The sequence below is a fragment of the Myotis nattereri genome, assembly GCF_964212035.1.
Source record: "Myotis nattereri genome assembly, chromosome: 3".
In the NCBI taxonomy this organism is placed as follows: Eukaryota; Metazoa; Chordata; class Mammalia; order Chiroptera; family Vespertilionidae; genus Myotis; species Myotis nattereri.
Window position 1 is genome coordinate 201622940 of NC_138077.1, and position 21638 is coordinate 201644577.

Below are 21638 nucleotides of genomic sequence, written 5' to 3' on the forward strand. Positions count from 1 at the left end.
GAGAGAGAGAGAAACATCGATATGATTGGTTGCCTCCTACATGCATCCTGACCAGGGCCAGGGATTGAACCTGCAACACAGGTACGTGGCCTTGACCAGAATCTAACCCAAAACTCTCTGGTGGGCAGGCCAATGCTCTAACCACTGAGCCATGCAGGCCAGGGCAATATGTCTATCTTAACGCCAGTACCTCACAGGTTTATTTTTTATTTTTATTAAGATATAATTGACATATAAGTACCATACTGTTTTGACCTCTGTAGCTTTGCACTAAGTTTTTTTTAAAAATATATGTTATTGATTTGTTACAGAGAGGAAGGGAGAGGGATAGTCAGAAACATTGATGAGAGAGAAATATCGATTAGCTGCCTCCTGCACACTCCCCACTGGGGATGTGCCCGCAACCAAGGTACATGCCCTTGACCAGAATCGAACCCGGGACCCTTGAGTCGCAGGCTGATGCTCCATCCACTGAGCCAAACCAGTTAGGGCTTGCACTACATTTTGAAATCGGGACGTGTGAGCCCTCCAACTTTGTTCTTTTTCAAGATTGTTTTGGCTAGTTGGGGGTCTCTTGAGATTCCATATGAATTTTAGAATGAGTTATTCTATTTCTGCAAGAAATGTCATTGGGATTTTGATAAGAATTGCACTGAATTTGTAGATTGCTTTTGGTGGTAGTGACATCTGAACAATATTAAATCTTCTAGCTCATGGACATAGTATGGTTTTCCATTTATTTATAGCCAGAATAGCACTACAAATTCAATTAAACAAGTATTTACTGAAATCTTATTACATTCAAGGCACTATTAAAAATACAGTTCACTAAACAGAAACATTCTTCCTCTAAATCCCTTTTTCAATTACCAAATTTAAAACAAATTACTTTCTCAAAGAAGGACTTACTTCTTCTGGATTGAAGGTTGTGTCAGAAAACACGCAATTGATTTAGTCTAAAAACCAGAGAATCAGTGTATTCAGTTAACTTCCAAAGACCATTTACTTTTCTTAAATAACAGTCTTCTTTAAATGGAGGGTGAAGAACCAAATGCTTGATAGAAAGATTTATATTGTACATATAAGTATACAGACCACAAAAGAATTTGGGCCAGTGTATCTGAGCTCATAATTTCAGATGAAATCTCTGATGCATTACCTAACCTCACTCAGCTGATAATTCTGTTTCTTCATCACAGCACTAATCCTCAACGACCATCTTATGGAATCCATTCATTCAATAAACATTTAATAGATGTTGCCTAGTACTGAGAACTGCATTAGATGCTAAGTGGCACTGATCCAAAAGCAGGACCAAGAGAGCAAGTACAGACGTTTTCATATACCCCAACCATCATCATTAGAAAACAACTCCGAAATATAGCCAGAGGAAAAAAATATTTTAGAATATAATAGAAGTAATCCTGTTATTTGCAGATTTTTAATATTTCCTACAACTTTTGTAATATCATACTATGTTAGTGCAGTTTTGGTAATCTACACTAATAAAAGCGTAATATGCAAATCGACTAAACGGCCGAGCAGCAGAACGACCGTCTGGACGATGCTGCGGCTGCGAGGGCTCAGGCAGCCGCCAGGGCTGCAAAGGCCTACTCTTGCACAAATTTTGTGCATCGGGCCTCTAGTATTATGATACTTAAAATCCTTTTTTTCTTGAAATATTAATGTTTATTGCATGTAACATTATATTTAAAGTTGGTTTTCTTGGATATTAAGGTGTACTGCATGTAACATTATATTTAAGATCATCTTTCCTGAAATATTAAAAAGTAAAATAAAAATAAGGTGAGTTATAGGAGATACATATCCTATATAATAAAAGGCTAATATGCAAATCGACCGAACGGTGGAATGACCGGTTGCTATGACATGCACTGACCACCGGGGGGGGGGGGGGGCAAATGCTCAATGCAGGAGCTGCCCCCTGGTGGTCAGTGAGCTCCCATAGCCAGAGTACCACCCAGTCAGAAGCCGGGCTCATGGCTGGCGAGCGCAGTGGCAGCGCTAAGGACCCCTGAGGGGTCCTGGACTGCAAGAGGGTGCAGGCCAGGCTGATGGACCCCTCCTCCCCCAGTGCATGAATGTCGTGCACCGGGCCTCTAGTATATAATATATATGATAGATGTACATATATATCACACATACATATGCACATATATCATGTATACTAATCCATAATAATTTCTATGTTTGAAAATATTTTTTTCAGTCTGATCTGTCTTGTAACTTTATATGTTGTTTATTATTAAACAGAACCTTAAAATTAGAAAAAAAGAAAACTCAGATCAAATGTCCTATGGTGAGCAGATCAGTAGAGACATTTTAGGGCAGTACTTTGTGAAGGGACTATAATCCAAAAGCCATACGCATTTTTTAATAAAGTTAGTCCCCATCACCAACATTGCTTTGCATTAACATTTACTGAGTCCCCTCAGACACACAGACCTAAAAGAGAGGAAATAGTCCTAGTTCTTACATTATAAAAACCTAAGTTGTATTTTTAAAATTTATTTACTGATTTGAGAGAGAGGAAAGGTGTGAAAGAGAGAAAGAGACATGGATTTGTTGTTACACTTATTTATGCATTCATTGGTTGATTCTTGTATGTGCCCTGACCAGGGATCAAACTTGCAACCTTGGTGTATCAGGACCATGCTCTAACCAGTTGAGCTACCTGGCCAGGCCTCTACGCTGTATTTTAAAAACCTCTCATGTTCAAATCAGAAGCCTGCTTATTTTTTTCTTATTTTAAGGAAGGAAAAGCTAGGGTTAAAAACGAGCAAGTAAATAAAAAATCATATTGGGAAAAATCCAAATCTGTTACAGAAAAATTAGGTACTAAACCTGCAGCCCTCCCGATGGAGCTACTGCTTAGCTGAGCAAATGCATGAAAACTAACACCCATGCTGGTACAGAAAAATAAATTAAGAGATAAGGCTTTTCCTCAGTTTATTTTTCTTACAGTTTATTATATTCTTTACTTTTCCTTCCCCACCTCACACACACTATTTTCAAGAAACATTAATGAAAATGTAGAGCCAAGGTCTAGCAATCTAAAATGAAGAGTCTCCTGTACATTAAAATGGTACCTGTTACTTGGTCTACTATTCAGAAGAGGTTAAAAGCTCATTCCAACAATTACAAAATTATAAAGATAAAAAGCTCTTTAAGTCAGAAATAAAAACAACCTAAGATTCTTTTGAAAATAAAGCATTTAATTGCAATCACGATGATCCTGCCTATAATCCCCCAGAAATGGTTTTTGTTTTGCTTTGTTCTTTGCACGTATGTGGATGACCTGCATAAACGGGTTATTCTAGAAAAATTACAGCAGAATAAGACACTGATCATGAGAAGAAAAAGGTAAAGAAAACATTTGATTCTCTTCACATTTCTTATCCATTGATGATTCACATAATTTTATTATATAAACATTTTATATTTTACAGTTTCCAGTGTATAACTATTAAGGCTTTAATATAAAACCAGAGGCCCGGTGCATGAAATTTGTGCACTCGGGACGGGGGTAGGGGGGTCCCTCAGCCCAGCCTGCACCCTCTCACAGTCCAGAAGCCCTTGGGGGATGTCCGACTGCCGGCTTAGATCCACTCACTGGGGAGTGGGCCTAAGCCAGCACTTGGACATCCTTAGGGCTGCCGCGGAGGCAGCAGAGGCTCCCACCACCGCTGCTGCGCTCGCCAGTTGTGAGCCCGGCTTCTGGCTGAGCGGTGCTCCCCGTGGGAGTGCACTGACCACCAGGGGGCAGCTCCTGCATTGAGCGTCTGCCCCCTGGTGGTCAGTGTGCATCATAGACACAGGTTGTTCTGCCGTCGGGCTGAAACCGGCTCTCCAACATCCCCCAAGGGGTCCCAGATTGCAAGAGGGTGCAGGCCGGGCCGAGGGACCCCACTGGTGCAAGATTGGGGCCAGGAAGGGACACGGGAGGTTGGCCAGCCAGGGAGGGACCATGGAAGGGCTTCAGGGTCCGGCCCATCTCACTCAGTCCAGATTGGCCAGACCCCGGGAGCAAGCTAACCTACTGGTCGGAGCGTCTGCCCCCTGGTGGTCAATGCATGTCATAGCGACTGGTCGGTGGTTGACTGTCTGCTCCCTGGAGGTCAGTGCACATCATAGCGAGCGACTGAGTGGCCTTAGCATATCATTAGCATACTACACTTTGACTGGTTGAACAGCTGACCGGATGACCAGACACTTAGCATATTAGGCTTTTACTATATAGGATTTACTATGACTAAGAAGTGTATATTACTTGAAATCCACTGAACTGCTACTAGAATTTCTGCTGATATGATTTCCAATAGACATTTAGGTTAGATACAGGGAAAGGAAAGATGGGTTTATAGTTTTGAGAACAAAAAAACCCAAGAGTTTATTCTTGTGTTATTATTATTGTATTATTTATTTGTATTACAATTGTAAACCTATTTTTGCCCACCCCTGTATAGTTTGTTTTTTTTTTTTTAATGAAAAATCAATAAGAATTCACTGCTTTGGCAAATTAAAAAATTTTCTAGGCTACAGTTAAAAAAGAAAAGTTGGAACCGATAATATAGTAAAGTTTCTGGAATGAATTCTTATGAATATATATATATATATATATATATATATTTACAAAAGAGTTTATTTGACCCCAAATTCAAAACTGCCCAAGTAGCAAAATCTAAAGTGCTCCAGATGAATATCATTTTTAGATAAATTAGTAGCATATGTACTTCTCACAACGAATAAACAAGGTTAATGTAATTATATGAAAATTTAGAGTTCTTAGGAAGTATGAGAAAATCAGGATTGGATTATTTCAAAATTTCTATATTATGACTGAATATGGGAAAGAAAACAGCATTTGTAAATGAAAATAAACCCAAAAGATAAAAAATTGGCGGCTGTATTCCCGCTTCCTTGTTCCACTTTTGGGTCTGCAGCATCTCCAGGCGGTTTGCTGCCCCGGCATCCTCTCTCCTAACTGGCTCCCTGCTGCAGGCTCTCCTTCCTCCACTCGGCCTCACGTGCTGTCAGGTGATCTTGCTAACGTGTCATTCTGATCATCACTCCATTGCTCAGGTTATTTACCCCAGAAGGGCCAGCTCCTGAGCTTTGCAGGATGCCCCACACTCACTTTCCTGCCCGATTTCTCTTTTTTTAAAGAAAATAAATTCTCACCTGGCCAGTGTGGATCAGTGGTTGAGTGTCGACCTATAAACCAGGAAGTCATGGATGGCTTCCCCATCAAGGCATATGTGGGCTCGATCCCCAATATGGGGTGTGCAGGAGGTAGCCGATCAATGATTCTCTCTCATCACTGATGTTTCTACCTCTCTCCCTTCTCTCTTCCTCTCCAAAATCAATAAAATATATATTTAAAATAAATAAATAAATTTTCTTTTTAAAAATTTTTGTTTATTAATTTTAGAGAGAGAAAAGTTGATTTGTTGTTACACTTATTTATGCATTCATTCGTTGATTCTTGTATGTGCTCTGAACAGGGATCAAGCCTGCAACCTTAGCGTATCAGGACAATGCTCTAACCAACTGAGCTACCCAGCCAGGGCCCTGGCCAGATTTCTCTTGCCTTTGGCTACATCTCACCTATGCACTAGCCACACGGAACTGCTTACTACTCGCTGAAGTGGTTGGTCCACACTCTTCACGAATCAGCTCTTTCGTTCATTTTCTTCCCTCTGGTCAGAATTCCCCTTCCCTTCCTCACTAACTTCCTAGCCGACTCTCACAGCTCTACCCCAACGTCATCTCCCCATAAGAACTTTTATGCCAACTGGTTGTCATCCTCTCACCAATGTACTTTCAAGTGTCTCTAAAGGCACTGGTATTCCATCGTACATCAAACGACTTCTCTCCACTGTAGGACTGCCAGCTGTCTCAGGCAGAAGCGGTTTCAGTTCCTGGTCTGTGCCCTGAAGCGACTGGCACGGTGCTTTACACAGTGGAGGCACTCAAGTATGTACTGAGTCAAACTATATGGAGTTCTGCTCCAGGGAAGTCACTGGGAGGAAAATACTTTGAGTCACAGACACAAACTGAGAGGTCTGCTGATAGCACTGTGAGAGAAAGTCTCAAAACATGCCAAATTTGTAGCAATGGGAGAAATATTTTACTTCTGCAGGACTAAGACCTATAGGCTTTTGTGAGGTCATGACAAAAATAAACACACAAAACCTCTCTCTTTCCAGGTAAATAATAAATGAACTAAAGGAAAGCAACCTTAAAAAATAACCATTTTGCCCAAGTCAAACTGTAGAAAGTAAAACAAGAAATATTAACAACTAGAGGCCTGGTGCATGAAATTCATGCACAGGTGGGATCCCTAGGCCTGGTCAGCGGTCAGGGCTGACTGGGACCAGGCTGATCGGGGCCAGGCCAATGAAGGCCCTGGCAGGGTTGGGAGAGGAGGCGATAGTTGTTGGGCCGGGCACGGAAGGAATGGACGCCGGACACAGACACCGCTTTTGGTGCCTCACCACCGCGCGGTTCCCCGCCTCCCCCTTCTCTTGCCGCCACACCGTCACTGGGGCCTGCCGGCCAGGGGGAGGTTGGCCACCAGCCCCACTGCCACCCACCCCTGATTCCCCGGCCCGGCCCCAATCAGGTGATCGGGGCCTGCCGTCTGGGGGGAGGGACTGTGGGATGTTGGCCAGCCAGGGGAGGCTGGCTGCGGGAGCACACTGACCACTGGGGGAAGCTCCTGCATTGAGCGTCTGCCCCCTGGTGGTCAGTGCATGTCATAGCAACTGGTTATTCTGGTCATTCGGTCATAACGGTCACTTAGGCTTTTATATATATAGATTGTATTACAATGAAATCACATATAGTCCTAATTATTTAATTAGCCCCAGAAAAGAACTTTTGTGAATTTATTCCCAATTAATAGGAAGCCGCACTAAAAATCAGTAGCTTTTTCTTAACTACAGGCTCCAAAAGTGGGTGAATGAATAAATAAATGCACTTAATAAAACCTGATTCACTATAAACCAGTGGTTCCCAAAATATTTGTGGGGAAGGAAATATGTCCTCTCTATTGCAGACTGACACTTATAAGATTACTTTAAATAAAATGAAAAGAAAAAAACACTATAAAAATGCTGCAGCCAATGTGTAAAGGTTGATGCATCTTTTCCGTACTTGTCGTGGACCAGTAACAGACTCTGCAAATGGCAGCCACCTGCTCTGTTCCCCCCAGTCCACATACAGTCAACACACTACCAATGCAGGGAAAGGCAGGACGTGTGCCTACCTTCTGCTCTTGCACCTCAAACACTGCTTCATGGACACTGCAGGCAAAAAGAGAGGTGGGCAGATCACTTAAATCCATCATCTCTTCCAAGTCATCTTCATTTTCACCAAAAACCATGTCTTCTTCCTCTTCTTGGTCACTGGTACAGAGACCGGACTGGCTATCATTCCAAGATTTCATAGTGTCCCTCAGCATTTTCCCCTAAAAGCAGGTCTTCTCTGTTTTTAAAGTTCTAAGATGTCTACCAGGCATCTACTGTCAAAGAAAGAAAACAAACAGAGGTTAAGATTTTGAGCAAACAATGTACCAATCAATTCTCAAGACAGCAATTCATCAAGGGAAACAATTTTATTCACTAAAGATAAGTCAGCATCTAAATCAGCTCATTAGTCTTCACAAATGAATTCTATATACATTAATTTGATTTGCTTAGCATATTTTGTGTAATATAGTTCACTGGCAATGATACAATACCTAAAAAACCCCAAAAAACGGCAAAAAGTTTTCTAGTGAAATCGAGGGGGAAAAAGATAACAGAAAATGAGATACCATCAATATGTACGCTAGTGTACAAGCCGCGGGAAGGAAAATGTGCACCAGAACTGCCTTCACATATTTGTTGTGGGTTTTAGGTCTACAACATGGAAACTGCACAGCAGAATGAAACCCACACTGATTCACTCACCATCTGCAGCCTGAAATGTGGTCAGCGAGGAGCTACCTCTGTTAACCGATTTGTTCTTTTTGGATATACTCTCAAAGAATTAAGTTACAGAACTGAAAGCTCTGTACAAAGTCAGCCCTTGTTAATAGTAGAAATATTTACAGTAGGTAACATCTGTCATAGACAACAATCAAAACGATGTCCTTCTTCTGAACATTTAAAAAATCAAGAATTTTAATCCCAAAGCATGGAGCTGACCGAGTCCCTCTGCTAAACAGTGGGAGAGAGCCTGTCCTGTTCATGTGCCTGTCCGTCTCTTCCAATGAACTGCACCCCACACCCACCCAGCAGAGTGCCTTCACCGTAACACAGTGGTTCTCAACCTTGGCTGCACATTTAGAATCACCTGGGAATCTTTTTAAAATCCTGATTTCTGGGCCTCATCCTCTGGAAATTCTGTTTCTTGGTTATGGGGTGGGGCCACAACATTAGTAACAAAGAAACAGAATTTCCGGAGGATGAGGCCCAGAAATCAGGATTTTAAAAAGATTCCCAGGTGATTCTCATGTGCAGCCAGGGTTGAGAACCACTGCCATAACACATCTGAAGATGCTGATACAGAATTCAAGAAATTTCAAGCACAGAAAAGTTAAGGGATCATGATTACTACTACCTCAATAATACTCAATTTATTGTCCTTCTTATTTCAAAGAACATAAGGCCGCAAACATATGGCTTATACGTAGAGCACACTACAGGATGTTAATTATAGGATAAAAACAGTGGTCTTGTTGTTATTCTACTACATCAATCAGGAAAGAGTAATTTATAAAGGTAAAATCTTTACTCCCTTGAAGAAACATTTTCTGAATGCCTACTGTGTGCAGGGGTTCCTAGGGACAGCAGGTACGTAAGACCTGGTTCCTCTCCTCAAGGGGCCCCCACAGAGCAGGAATGTCTTCTCAACAACACGGACCATCCTGAAGGCCGTGCTCCTTCAGCTGGTTCCTATACTTTATTTCTCCTTCTCCATCGGTCCCTTTTCCTCGGCAAGTACACCTGTTCAAGACTTCCGTCCCCACCCAACCTGCAGTAAAGTAAACCCTTTCAGAGTGGGCCTTCCCGTCCGTCAGTCTACCTCTCAGTCTGTCCTTCCGATTTCCTACCAACTTCCTGGAAACTGTCACGTCTTTGCTGTGCTCACGTCCTCAACTCCGGCCCCTCCTGAATTCAGGGTGGCTGGATTTCTGCCACTACCTTTTGGCTGACACTGCCCCCACCGTGGACAGCAATGGTTTCCTAAGAGTTGGAACCTAACTTCAGGCCCCAGCCCACCTCTGCCACAGGAGGCCCTGCCACCCCCCCAGGCACTCCGAAACCACCTGTGCCCCTGCCCTCGGGTCCCCGTCCTTCCTGCTCTCCTTCCTCCCCGCTGCCTTTATCACTGGCTCCTCTTTCTCCACTCACCCTTTACAACTTGTCTCTCTGAGGTTTCCTCCCCATCCTCTTCCTCGTCTTCCTCTGCCTGTGTTGTCTGAGCCATACCCAAGCATTTAACCACTTCACCATCAGAGCTTCTCAACTTTACTGTTTCTTGCCTCCTGTGGTGCACACACAGTGTGTATCAATACTGTCTCTCCTTTCGGACAACGATGCTTAAGCCAGGACGGATGTCACCAAAGTTGAGGGGAAGCAAGGGCGGAATCTTGGGCCATGAAGGGGATGGGGAGTTTGGAAAGAGCACACGGCCCCCTGAGACGGCGATCTGCCCTGGTCTTCCTGCCTAAGCACACGGCTGGAGAGCGCCGGGGAAGGCACCAGGACCCGCTCTAGCCGCGCTGGACGCGGAGAAGAGAGACATGTACACACCGCTCTGTGTGATTTACACATCCAGACTCACCCTCCCTCCCCTGAGCTCTAGAGGCTTCTATTTTTAGCTTTCTATTGAGTAATTCTACTTGGGTGGCCTACAGGTACTACAACTGTTTTACACGTATTCATTTCATTGGATTACTGTGCTGGAAATCTCCAATCTGGAAAGGAACCAGATGAGGGGAAATGGTATCTAGTTGTGGTTGTCACTAATCTTGTCTTCAAGACGACGTTGTCAGGTGGAGTCCCTAGCTCTCATAGCACTTTGTTTATTTTTCTGTTATGTACTTACCTTATGACTCTTTGCTTACAACTCACCCCTAGCTACCAGACCATGACTGCCTTTGAGTCCCCAGTCCCTGGCACAGCTTCCAGCTTACAGTAGACGCTGAATAAGGATTGCTGGACGAAAGCAGAGAGCGCTGTGTTTACACCATGGATAGAGCAGCACAGACAAAGGAAAACATAATTCTGCGTGAGATCAGAGACGGACTCCCAGGAGGTTATGGTGAGACTGAAAGGATGAACAGAATTTCAGCAGGAAAAGAACAGGAGTGCCTTCCAAGCAAAGCTGTTCAAGGGCAAAGGAAGCGGGACAAAGGTCAGTGTGCACAGACATCAAGTAATCCGGTGTGGCCAGAGTGTACCTGCTTGGTGGGGACGCCATGAGACCAAGTTAGGAAGGTAGGTAGGAGCCAGGAACCCGTGAAAACAAGGCCAGAGAGTTTTGAGGTGAGATCCAGTCACTATCAGCATGCCATCGAAGGTGTTTAGGCAGGGAGATGATACACCAACCCAACTCAACTTTCAGTGTCACTGAAGGTGGACTGTCTTTGTATCTTAGTTCTTAGAGGCCCTTGTGTTTTGAATCTCCCGCTACCTCCAACCTATTACAAAGAGGTGAGGAGAATACTGTGCCCATTTTTGTTGGAGGTTTGTTGAGTCGGGGAGCTCCGAATGGCTAGATTTTGAAATCTGAGAAAGTCAAATTATTTCTGATAAGATTTTTTGTTTGTTTCAGTCTTTCCTCTAACCCCTTAAAAAAAAAAAAATCAGAGCACAGGAAACAATGCTTCACCTGATTAGAAAAAAAAAATTCTTAGAATGTTACACCTTCATTTCCTGTTTTCTACCTGTGTTATTGGGTAACTTTTTTGGAGGGACTATAATTTCAAACAGAGAAGTTTTAAGAATAGTACAAGGGCCCTAGCAGGTTTGGCTCAGTGGATAGAGTGTCAGCCTGCAGACTGAAGGGTCCTGGGTTTGATTCCTGTCAAGGGCACAGGCCCAGGTTGCAGGCTCGATCCCCAGTGTGGGGCATGCAACAGGCAACCGATCAGTGATTCTCTCTCATCATTAATGTTTCTATCTCTCGCTCCCTTCCTCTCTGAAATCAATAAAAATATATTTTTTAAAAAGAATAGTACAAGGAATTCCTGTATACTCTTTACCCAGAGTTACCATTACTTACATTTTTGCCTATTTTAAAAATCAGTCTCTCTCTATTTTTATATATATACTTCCCCCCTGAATCACTGAGAGTAAGATGTGTGCTCCCTTAATTCCCCAATTACATACTTCAGTGTGTAAGAATACCATTTTCTAACTTATCCCACACTACAATGAACAAAACCAGGAAATTTAACATTGATAAAAATACTATTATCTAAATCAGAGTCTATATTCAAATTTTCTGTTATCCCAATGTCCTTTATAGCTATTTTCTCTTCAGCTTTTTTTAGATTGTTAAGTGATTTGCCTTTTGTTCCGAGACAGTTCAGTAATCTTTATAGTCTTGTTATGCTTTCTTCGCTTACACATTGCTGCATATTTGACACAGTTTAAAGGACGGACTGATGAACTACTGCAGTAACTGCAAACACGTCTGAACGGTCTCTAAGTCTGTCTCATCAGACCAGTATCAGGCTCCATAATCAGACTTTTCTAGATTTAAACTCTGGCTCCCCTGTTTGCTTTGCTTCCCTTTTGGTTTCCTCAACTATAAAATCCTACCCTATATAATAAAGGCCTAGGTGGCGTCGTGCAATGTCATCACAAGATGGCCACCCCCACATCGCCACAAGATGGCCAGCAGGGGAGGGCAGTTGTGGGCAACCAGGCCAGCAGGGGAGGGCAGGGAGCAACTGGGCCTGAAGGGGAGGGCAGTTGGGGATGAGATCAGGCCGGCAGGGGAAGGCAGCTGGGGGCAACCAGGCCTGCAGGGGGGGACAGTAGGGGGCCATCAGGCTGGCAGGAGAGGGCAGTTGGAGGCCACCTGGCCAGCAGGGAAGGGCAGTTGGGGGCAAGATCAGGCATGTAAGGGAAGGCAAATGGGGGCGAGATCAGGCCTGTAGGGGAGGGTAGTTGGGGGCAAGACCAGGCCAGCAGGGGAGGGCAGTTGGGTGTGACCAGGCCAGCAGGGGAGGGCAGTTAGGGGCGACCAGGCCAGCGGGGGGGGGGCAGTAGGGGGCCATCAGGCTGGCAGGGGAGGGCAGTTGGAGGCCACCTGGCCTGCAGGGAAGGGCAGTTGGGGGCAAGATCAGGCATGTAAGGGAAGGCAAGTGGGGGCGAGATCAGGCCTGTAGGGGAGGGTAGTTGGGGGCAAGATCAGGCCAGCAAGGGCGGACAGTTGGGGGAGACCAGGCCGGCAGGGGAGGGCAGTTTGGGGCCATCAGGCCATCAGGGGAGGACAGATGGGAGGGACCAGGCCAGCAGGGGAGGACAGTTGGGAGGGACCAGGCCAGCAGGGGAGGGCAGTTGGGGGAGATCAGGCTGGCATGGGAGGGCAGTTGGGGGCGATTGGACTGGCAGGGGAGGGCAGTTGGGGGCAATTGAGCCGGCAAGGGAGGGCTGTAGGGGCGATCGGGCCGGCAGGGGAGGGCAGTTTGGGGGCGATTGGGCCGGCAGGGGAACAGTTAGGTGTCAATCAGGCAGGCAGGCAGGAGAGCGGTTAGGAGCCAGCAGTCCCGGATTGTGAGAGCGATCCCAGATTGGAGAAGGTGCAGGCTGGGCTGAGGAACCCCCTCCCCTCTGTGCACAAATTTCGTGCACCGGACCTCTAGTCCTAATAAAAGCATAGTACGTAAATTGTCCCCTTGACCAGAAGTTCGTCCAGGAGTTTGACCAAGGGGCGGGGCCAGCTGGGGGAAGGGAGGGAGTAGCCGGACGGCAGCTGGCAGCCACTAGGGACCCTACTGGTGCATGAATTTCATGCACTGGGCCTCTAGTGGGAATAATAACAGTCCTTGGATATTAAAAGAATTAAATGAAAGAATATATGCTAAGTGCTCAGAATAATGCTTTGCATATAGTTAATGCTAAATAATGATTTTTATATAGGCACAATCTATGTCAATGCATTGTTGGGCGGAAAGGACTCAGATGCTAGCAGAACCACAGGTGTACTTGATATTAAAAGAATAAAATGAGAAAAATACATACCCAAATGATCTAATTCCAAGCAACAAAATGCCTACAAAAGTAAAACTAACACTTTGTATCATTTTAAGAAAACTGTTCAAGCACAGACCTATTCATAAAACCAGTTCTGGATCAACCACTGGCAGTAGTAATATGGCTCCAGTGGGAAAACGTGTAAAGATTTAAAATCAGAGAACGGGCTCAAAAAGGCCTCACAAAATTTTATGTTGGAATTCATTACATGCAGTATTAGAGACATTACCATTCAGACGATGGTTCCCTTGCTAAAGGCAAGTCACGAGATTTTTTTAGCTATAGCTTAAGTTAACCATTTCATAATTTTTGACATTATAAATTCCCTTTCTGGGGATTGAGCCTGCAATCTGGGCATGTGTCTGACCATAAATCAAACAGCAACCTCCTGGTTCATGGGTCAATGCTCAAACAATGAGCCACCCTGGCCGGGCTGTTAGATTTTAATAGAAAGAGATATGATCAAAGTCAGCCAATAGACCTGACAATCCTAGCACACATGGAAAAAAACCCCATTTTATAAGGTAACTCAGCTGGTTAAGTAAAAAGTATCTTGGGTTTATTAAGGCAAAGAAAAAAATTACAAAAGCATACTGTTTCCATGCTGTTATTACCAGAGTTGTTGCTAACTCTGACCCAACATCAACTATGACAAGACTAAGCTGTCCCTCAGTTTACTAACCAGGAGACTACTGACCGGTTCAACAGAAAGGGCTGCCCCAATACCCTCCAGCTTCTGCAAGCAAAGTTTAGCATCGTCTCCAGTGCAACTGTAGCTGAGGCTGGCTTCCGGCAAATTGTTTCTTCATGGAAACATCAAATGAGTGGAAAACTCCAAGTAGCATGACCATCTGCTCTGCTACAACAGCCTTGTGACAAAAGCAATCCATCAAGACAAAATGTCAAACACATGGATTTGGCTTTGCATTTTAAGTTCTGACCAGAAAAGATAAATTCCTCCTCCTCCAGGATTAAAAAACACATTTCCTTTTTTTAAAAAAATGTGGAACGCTTCACGAATTTGCGTGTCATCCTTGCACAGGAGCCATGCTAACCTTCTCTGTAGGGTTCCAATTTTAGTACATGTGCTGCCGAAGCGAGCACCAAATTTCCTTTTGAAAAGAATATGCTTCTCAACTAAGTGAACCCTTGAACTACTTCAGTCAGGGCTTCCCTCCGGCCCTGGCTTCGTGTCCGGAATGAAGTCTGGAAGATGTCTGGTCTAATTAGCATATTACCCTTTTATTATGATAGACTAGAAGAAGATAGTAGGAAAACTCTTGTTTTCACTAAAAGCATTGACATCTCTCCCCAAGCTAAGACAGAAAAGATTTGCGAACCCAGTAAAATGTAAGACTGATGGCATGGCTAAAAAAAGCGGGGGGGGGGGGGGGGGGGCGGGGCTATTCGTTTTCAGGCCTTTCATTGTCTTCCTGCACCCCAAGTGCACTTCTAGAACACTATGATAAAATCCCCACCAAAAAGGACAGATTTGCATGATGCACAAACATCTTCATCCTCAGTCTCAATAAATACTGTTTGTGTCTTTATAATTTAATACACAGAACCAGAGCTAATGAAATAACCTTAAAATGATATCATTAAAAATCACGTGTAATCACAGCTACAAATATGTCCGTTGCTTCTCTTACCCAATGCAGATTTCTGGGAAAAGTTAGGATAGACGTAGTGTGCCCAGGTGATTTCTCCGTAAGAGGGCGTGAATAGTTTGGGCTTTGACTACCACACTGAAAAATATCACCTTCATCCTAGCCTGGATCTGAAACAAGGATCTCAACAGCTCCCGTACAGACTCCTAATCCCACGGAAGCCCGAAGGAAGCAACCTGAAAACAGCACCGCTGCTCCATCGGTCCGGGCAGCAGATGGAAGCAGACAAGTTGCAAGAAGTTAGTGAAAAAGTAATGCATCGCGGGGGAGGCGGAGCGAGAGGGAAACGGGGGGCTCCAACGGCTGGCCCCTCGCTTTCACCGACAGCACCCTCCCTGTCTCCAGCAGCAGGTTGGGCCTGTCAGCTTTTCAGAAGTCCAGCCGTCGTCTGAGAGCGCTGCCGGCGGGGAGGAGAGGGCCATTTTCTTGGACGCCACCCCGGAGCTGCCAGGGGAGACGCCGGGCACGGGAGGGGCTGGCCCCGGAGGCCAGGGCGCCCGGGGATCGCCAGGGTCGGGGGCCCCAGAGTGCCCACCCCTCCCGGGCAGCTGCGCACCAGTTGTTCTCTTTCACCGTTTCTGTTGTTGTTTTGGTGTAACTTTGCGCACCCCGTGCTCAACACCCGGCCCGGCGCCGGCTGAACACCTGTCGGAGAGGTCCGGGCCCGCCACACCCGGCGAAGGGGACTCACCTGCGCCCTCGGCAGCTCGGCTGCAGCCGCGGAGGCCGGGCGGGGCTGCGTGGGAGCCGGGACGCCGGGAGGAGCCGGTCCGACCCGGGGAGACGTGCCGGGCGGTGGCCGACGCAGAGTCGGAGCGGGCAGCCTCGCCGCCACACCCTCGTCGCCGGCCGGAGAGACCGCCTCGCCGGGGAACCAGCGTCGCGAAGGCCCAGCCGAGCTGCCGGCGTCGCGCGCGCCCAGCCCCGCGCGCTCCCGCCCCGCCCCGCCTCGCGTGCCCGCCCCGCCCCCGCCCCTCCCGGCGGAGCCGCCCGGCGCAGGCGCCCGAGGTCGGCGGCCCGAGGGTGCGCGGGGCCTGGCCGCCGGCAGGAAGCGGCCCCGCCCTGGCGCGCGGCCGTGGGGCGGGGCGGGGGCGGGGCGCGCGCACTGGGCCGGCGCCGCTGGTTTTCTGGTTGCCGGCGCTCGTGGGGGTTCGGGCGGTCACGCGGGGCGGGGGCGCGAGGGACGCCGGGACCCTGAGCGACCGCGCACCGCGGCCAGAAGTGGCCGGTCTCCTCCGCCCGCTTAGCCCCATGTCGGTCCCGAGAACAGTGGGAACATCGGGAGCGATTACGAGGGCCCGTTACTACGCACGGTGCGCCGCCTGCTCTGCGAGCCCTGCCTGTTTGACCTCCCGGAAAGCAGCGAACCGCACATTGTCCTCATTTTATAGGTGCGAGGGCTCCCCTGTGCGTCATGGCCCGCGAGGGGCTGCTGGGAGGCAGCTGAGCCATAGGTAGCACTTGGGTGTGCAGCTGCTCATCCGCGGCGCTTAGCCACGCGGGGCACTGCCGCCCCCTCCTGCCCCTCCACCGCTCCCCTCTGCACCCTATGCACAATATTCATAATGCTCAGATTTTTAGGTCGTTTTTTTCCTTCTTTACAAACACACTTTCCGTGCAGAGTCTTGCTGGATTCTCTCAGAAGCCCTGGGAGACAGTGGAGCATAATTACACTTATTTTACAAATACTAGTAGAGCAAGGGCCTTAGCTGTTCAATGAGTTGTCCAAAGTTACAGTGGTAGGACTGGGGCTTCCTTTGATAGATAGCATTATGATTATCTTATTTTTTAATATATTTTTATTGATTTCAGAGAGGAAGGGAGAGGGAGAGTGATAGAAACATCAGTGATAACAGAGAATCATGGATTGGCTGCCTCCTGCACGCTCCCCCCCTCCCCACCCCTCCAATCGAGCCTGCAACCCAGGCATGTGCTCTGAACCATGACGTCCTGTTTCATAGGTCGAGGCTCAACCACTGAGCCACACCAGCTGGGCTTGTGTGTGTTTGTTTTATGAGACATCTGGACCAAGTTTGGGAGAGACTCTGTGTCTCTTCCCTTAGTCCACAGAGAGGGAAACAGAGAGGCACAGAACAGGATAGGAATTTGTCTTAAGGATGTGCAGTTGGAGGGAAATCAGCCTGATCACTGCCCCACCCCCCACCCCCCAATAACCCCCTCAGAGTCAAAGTGAAGGTCAAAATCAGGGAGGCAGTGTTGTCAGGCCCTCAGCGCCTGGGTCATGATCCTGTACCATCAGAGACTTATGTCCAAGGATTGCCCCCCAAGCGCCCCCCCCCCTCATTCTTTCTGTTGTTTCTGCTGTTCCCCACCTTGACCTAACCAAGTTCTTCTCTTTCATTTACTTAACAGATATTTATTGAAAGTCACTTCTTTCGTTAAGGTCACCCTAAGAACCGCAGTAATTTTTCTTCTCTAAATGCCTCTAACACAGCAACTTTGGCGAAAACTGAATTTTTCGGTCAAATGAGTTTGGAAACTGCAGCATTCTGTATCCCTGACTGAGGATCCATAATGCACATGAACAGAAATGGCTCTGAGAAATCCCACAATATAAAGACTGGTTTAGCCTGAACTCAGAGCTTCCCTGAGGGGTTAGGCCCTGTGCTTCCAACGGTGAAGCCACACAAACCTACCCCTTCAGGGGCTCACAGCTAGGAGAGACAGGTAAATAAATAGATACTTGCGAAACAATTGTATACATGCACTCACAAAGGCATTTGTAAAGTGCTAACAAAGCAGAGGAAGAAGTGAGCAGTTCTACCTAGAAAATTAAGGGAAGGCCCTACCTGATTTGGCTCGTGGATAAAGCATCGGCCTGCAGACTGAAGTGTCCCGGGTTCAATTCCGGTCAAGGGCATATACCTCGGTTGCCAGCCTGGGCTCTGGTCGGAAGGAGGCAACCAATCAATGTGTTTCTATCACATCAATGTTTCTCTGTCTCTGTCTTTCCCTCTCTCTTCCACTCTCCCTAAGGGGGGGAAAAAAAAAGCAATGGAAAAATATCCTCGGGTGAGGATTAATAAAAAACCAACCAACCAACCAAAAAAGAGGCTATTTGAGTAGGAGTTTTCTAGGTGGAGTATATGGAAAAGGCATTCCATAGAAATAACAGCTTATTTGGACATACAAGTAAACCTTTGTGTTGTTCTTTGGTATTAAATATTGTTCAAGTTTTTTTGTTGTTTTATTTATGAAAGGACAAAGCAGAAACATACTCCCCTCTCTCTCCCCTATCTTGCCTTGTAGGGCTGGGCCCTCAGCCCAAGCCCCCTCCTTTTCTGAGTGACCACAAAAATGCCGGTATTGACCTAACTCCCCCAACCACCACCTGAGTGGACCAATGAAGCTCCAGGAATGCAGCTAAGGTCCTGATAAGGCTATAGTGGGGGACGGCCCAAGCCTCAGCATGTGCTGGTCACTTCCTGACCTTTGTGCTGTAAGACCCTGATGAGAAACCCTGACCTAAATGACCAGTCTCTGTAACCCACGTCACCCCCTAAGCCCACCCAAATAACTAGCCCTATAAATTCTTTGTTCTCTTGGGACTCGGGGCTCTCTCTTGCATCCAGTAATGGAGGCAGGGGGTGGGGGGACCAAGCGAGCTTGTATAAAAGACTCTGCTTTTGCATTGGATTTGGTGCTACCTGGTGGATCTTTGGGGGGTCTTGAAATCTGGGCATAACAATTTATTTATTTTTGCATGTGATATACCACTCAAACTGGGTTAAGCAATGATGGGATTCATTGACTCATATAACAGAAAAGTCATGGACTTCAGGCATGGCTGGATCCAGATGCTTAAACTGTGACATCAGGATGTAGTCTTTGTTCTCCACTTCCCAACTGTTTTCTTCTTGTAGACTTTTCATTCTCAAGCTGCCTTTCCCAATGAGTTGGCAGAATAGCTGCTTACAACTTCCAATCACATCCTTACCAGCAGAAAGAACTTTTCCTCCATGCTGTCAACACAAGTCGCAGGACTACTTCTTGTTGGTCTAACTTGGTTGCTTTACATCACTAAACCACTCTCTTGAGAAGGGATGTGGAATATTCTCACAACTCAGGCCTGGCTCATGTACTTAGCTCTGGGGCTGAGATCAGCAGCTCTTAATCTCATGGACTGAGCACTGGGTAGAAGTGGCTTCCTGTGCGAGGTATTTTCTTCCCCTCAGATCTACCTTCTGCCATTTTCTTTTCTGATTTGTGCCTCAGGAAGCCGATCCACATGGCTGGCTTTAATGGGTGCCTCTGGCTTACAGTCAAATTTATCCAGTGGAAGATATTGGGAGGAGATCAGAGGGTTGGAGGAGGATGAAGTAGGGTATTATTTCATACCCTTCCCTTCTAGGTCACTGCACGTAAGCTACGTACATCTACTGAGGCCTCTGTCACGTGATTCTTTTCATATAGGTCTCTCTCCTCATTCCGATAGTCTCCCTTCTCTTGGCCCAGAGGTGGTAATGGCTCTTCTCTGTTGGAAGCTCGGAATATCATACCATCATTACTTCTTGTTTCCCTCAACCTCGCCCACACATTTGTAAGTAATCTTTACCAATCTCCCCTCAAATTAACCTTCTCCTGGAGCCCTGACGGTTACATTCATCAAAAGCAATTCAAGTTTCGGCCCAGCCGGTGTGGCTCAGTGGTTGAGCATCAATCCATGGACCAGGAGGTCACGGTTCAATTCCCAGTCAGGGCACATGCCCGGGTTGCAGGCTCAATCCCTGGTTTGGCGGGGGTGGAGGGGTGGGGTGGGGGAACGGGCGTGCAAGAAGCAGCTGATCGATGATTCTCTCTCATCATTGATGTTTCTATCTCTCTCTCCCTCTCCCTTCCTCTTTGAAATCAATACAAATATATTTTTAAAAATGTAACTCAAGTTCCTATTACCAAAAGGAAGGGAAGGGATAAAGCAGGCCATCGCAATAAGATAGCCTTACATTATTACAGTAGCGCTGCTATCGTAATGCAGACCAGAGATGACAGTGGCGTGGACAACAGTAATAAGGGAGGAGGTGGTGAAAAATATTATGATTCCGGCTATATTGTAAGGGCAAAGTTAACAAAATGTACTGGTGCGTTACATGTAAGTTGTGAGCATTAGGGAAGCGCTGAGGAAGTAATTGGAAAACATAGGTCTGGAGCCTGGGCGTGAGCTCAGTCCAGGCGTAGTGATTTTGGAGGGAGGGTGGTGGGTAGTTGGAATCATGGGCTCAGAGGAGATGACCCAGGAAGAGCATGTGGAATAGAACACAAAAGGGCCAAGGGCAGAATCCAGAACAGCAGCAGCCTTTACGTGGTGGGCGGCGGAAGAGTTTCCACTTTGTGTCTTATCAACTCGGTTATGAGACACTCGAGAGTAAGGACGGAATCTTCCACATCTTTCCTTTCACCATTGTGTCCAGCAAGGTGCTGGGCACACAATGTGTGATAAATGCTTGTGATGAATGAACTTCACACCGTTTCACATTTCTAACCCGCCTTCCCGCTCCTTCCCATCACTGTGAGTTTTGAGTTTCAGGCAGAGAGAGAGAGAGAGAGAGAAAAAGAGAAATTGATCCTTTGTGGCTCGATCCACTTGAAAGCTGTGCCGAGGTTGACAAGTGTTCTGCTGCCCTGGAAAACCCAATCGAGCCTGTCAGATGCTGCTGCAGATCTCGAGGGACTCACCTCGGGCCTTTCAGGAGAATTTCCAGGTAGGCGATTTCATTTCAGATTTTGTCACTCTTGAGTCGATTTAAAAGTCAGTACTTTAAAATCGCTAAATTAGATTTGTGCTAGGGAAGTAAGAGACGTGATGAAAGATCTCCATCTCACATTCATGCGTTGCTGGTGGAATGTCAATGGTTTTGGAAACTGTTTGCCCGGTTATCAAACTAAATGTACACCTATCCTATGACCCAGAAATTCTACTCCTAGATATACACCCAAGGGAAATTTAAGCAAATGTCCATTCCCCCCTCCCCCCCGCCCGCGAAAAGAATGCTTTTTATTCATACTGTCCCCAAACTGGAAATATCCCAAGTGTCCATCAAAAGAAGAATGGATAGCCCTGGCCAGTGTGGCTCAGTTGGTTGGGCATCATCCTGTGCATTGAAAGGCTGCGGTTTGATTCCTGGTCAGGGCACATGCCCAGGTTTCAGGCTCGATCCCTGAGTAGGGGGCATGCAGGAGGCAACTGAGTGATGTTACACTCTCACATTGATGTTTCTCTTTCTTCCTCTTCTTTCCTTCCCTCTATAAATCAATAAACTATAGAAAGAAAAGAAGAATGGATAAACAAATGATGGTATATCCAAGCAAGGGAATGCTACACAGTCTGGAAGGAGCTGTTCTTTAAACAGTGCAATCCTTGAATTTGTTAGGAGATACTATTTCCTGATTAATTTGAGTGGCAGATGGATTGAGAATAAGATCCAAATGACCAATCAGAAATGATGGGGTGTAGAGAGAGCCTAGGAGAAAATGGAACATTAAAAATGGGGACCTGCATGAATAGCCCCGGGGTTAAAATTATTTTGATTTTTCTTGACTATCAGGAGATAGGAGTCAAACCAACAGCCTTTCGGAGACTGGTGATTTGAACAGGAAGAATTTAATATAAGCCCAGCTGGTGTGGCTCAGTGGTTGAGCATGGACCTATGAGCCAGGAAGTTATGGTTCA

The 21638-nt window shown here is 46.4% G+C and overlaps 1 protein-coding gene across 1 annotated transcript in view; it reads right to left on the minus strand.

Moving 5' to 3' along the window:
* RCAN3 (RCAN family member 3) overlaps positions 1–15905 on the minus strand; it is a 34042-nt gene extending 18137 nt beyond the window's left edge. The window contains exons 1-2 of the mRNA XM_081085935.1: positions 15642–15905; positions 7292–7546 (exon numbers count right to left, since the gene is read on the minus strand). Of these exons, the coding sequence (XP_080942061.1) occupies positions 7292–7486 (195 nt within the window). The 5' untranslated portion in view covers positions 7487–7546; positions 15642–15905. The remainder of the gene's footprint in view (positions 1–7291; positions 7547–15641) is intronic.
* Between the last annotated feature and the right edge of the window lie 5733 nt (positions 15906–21638).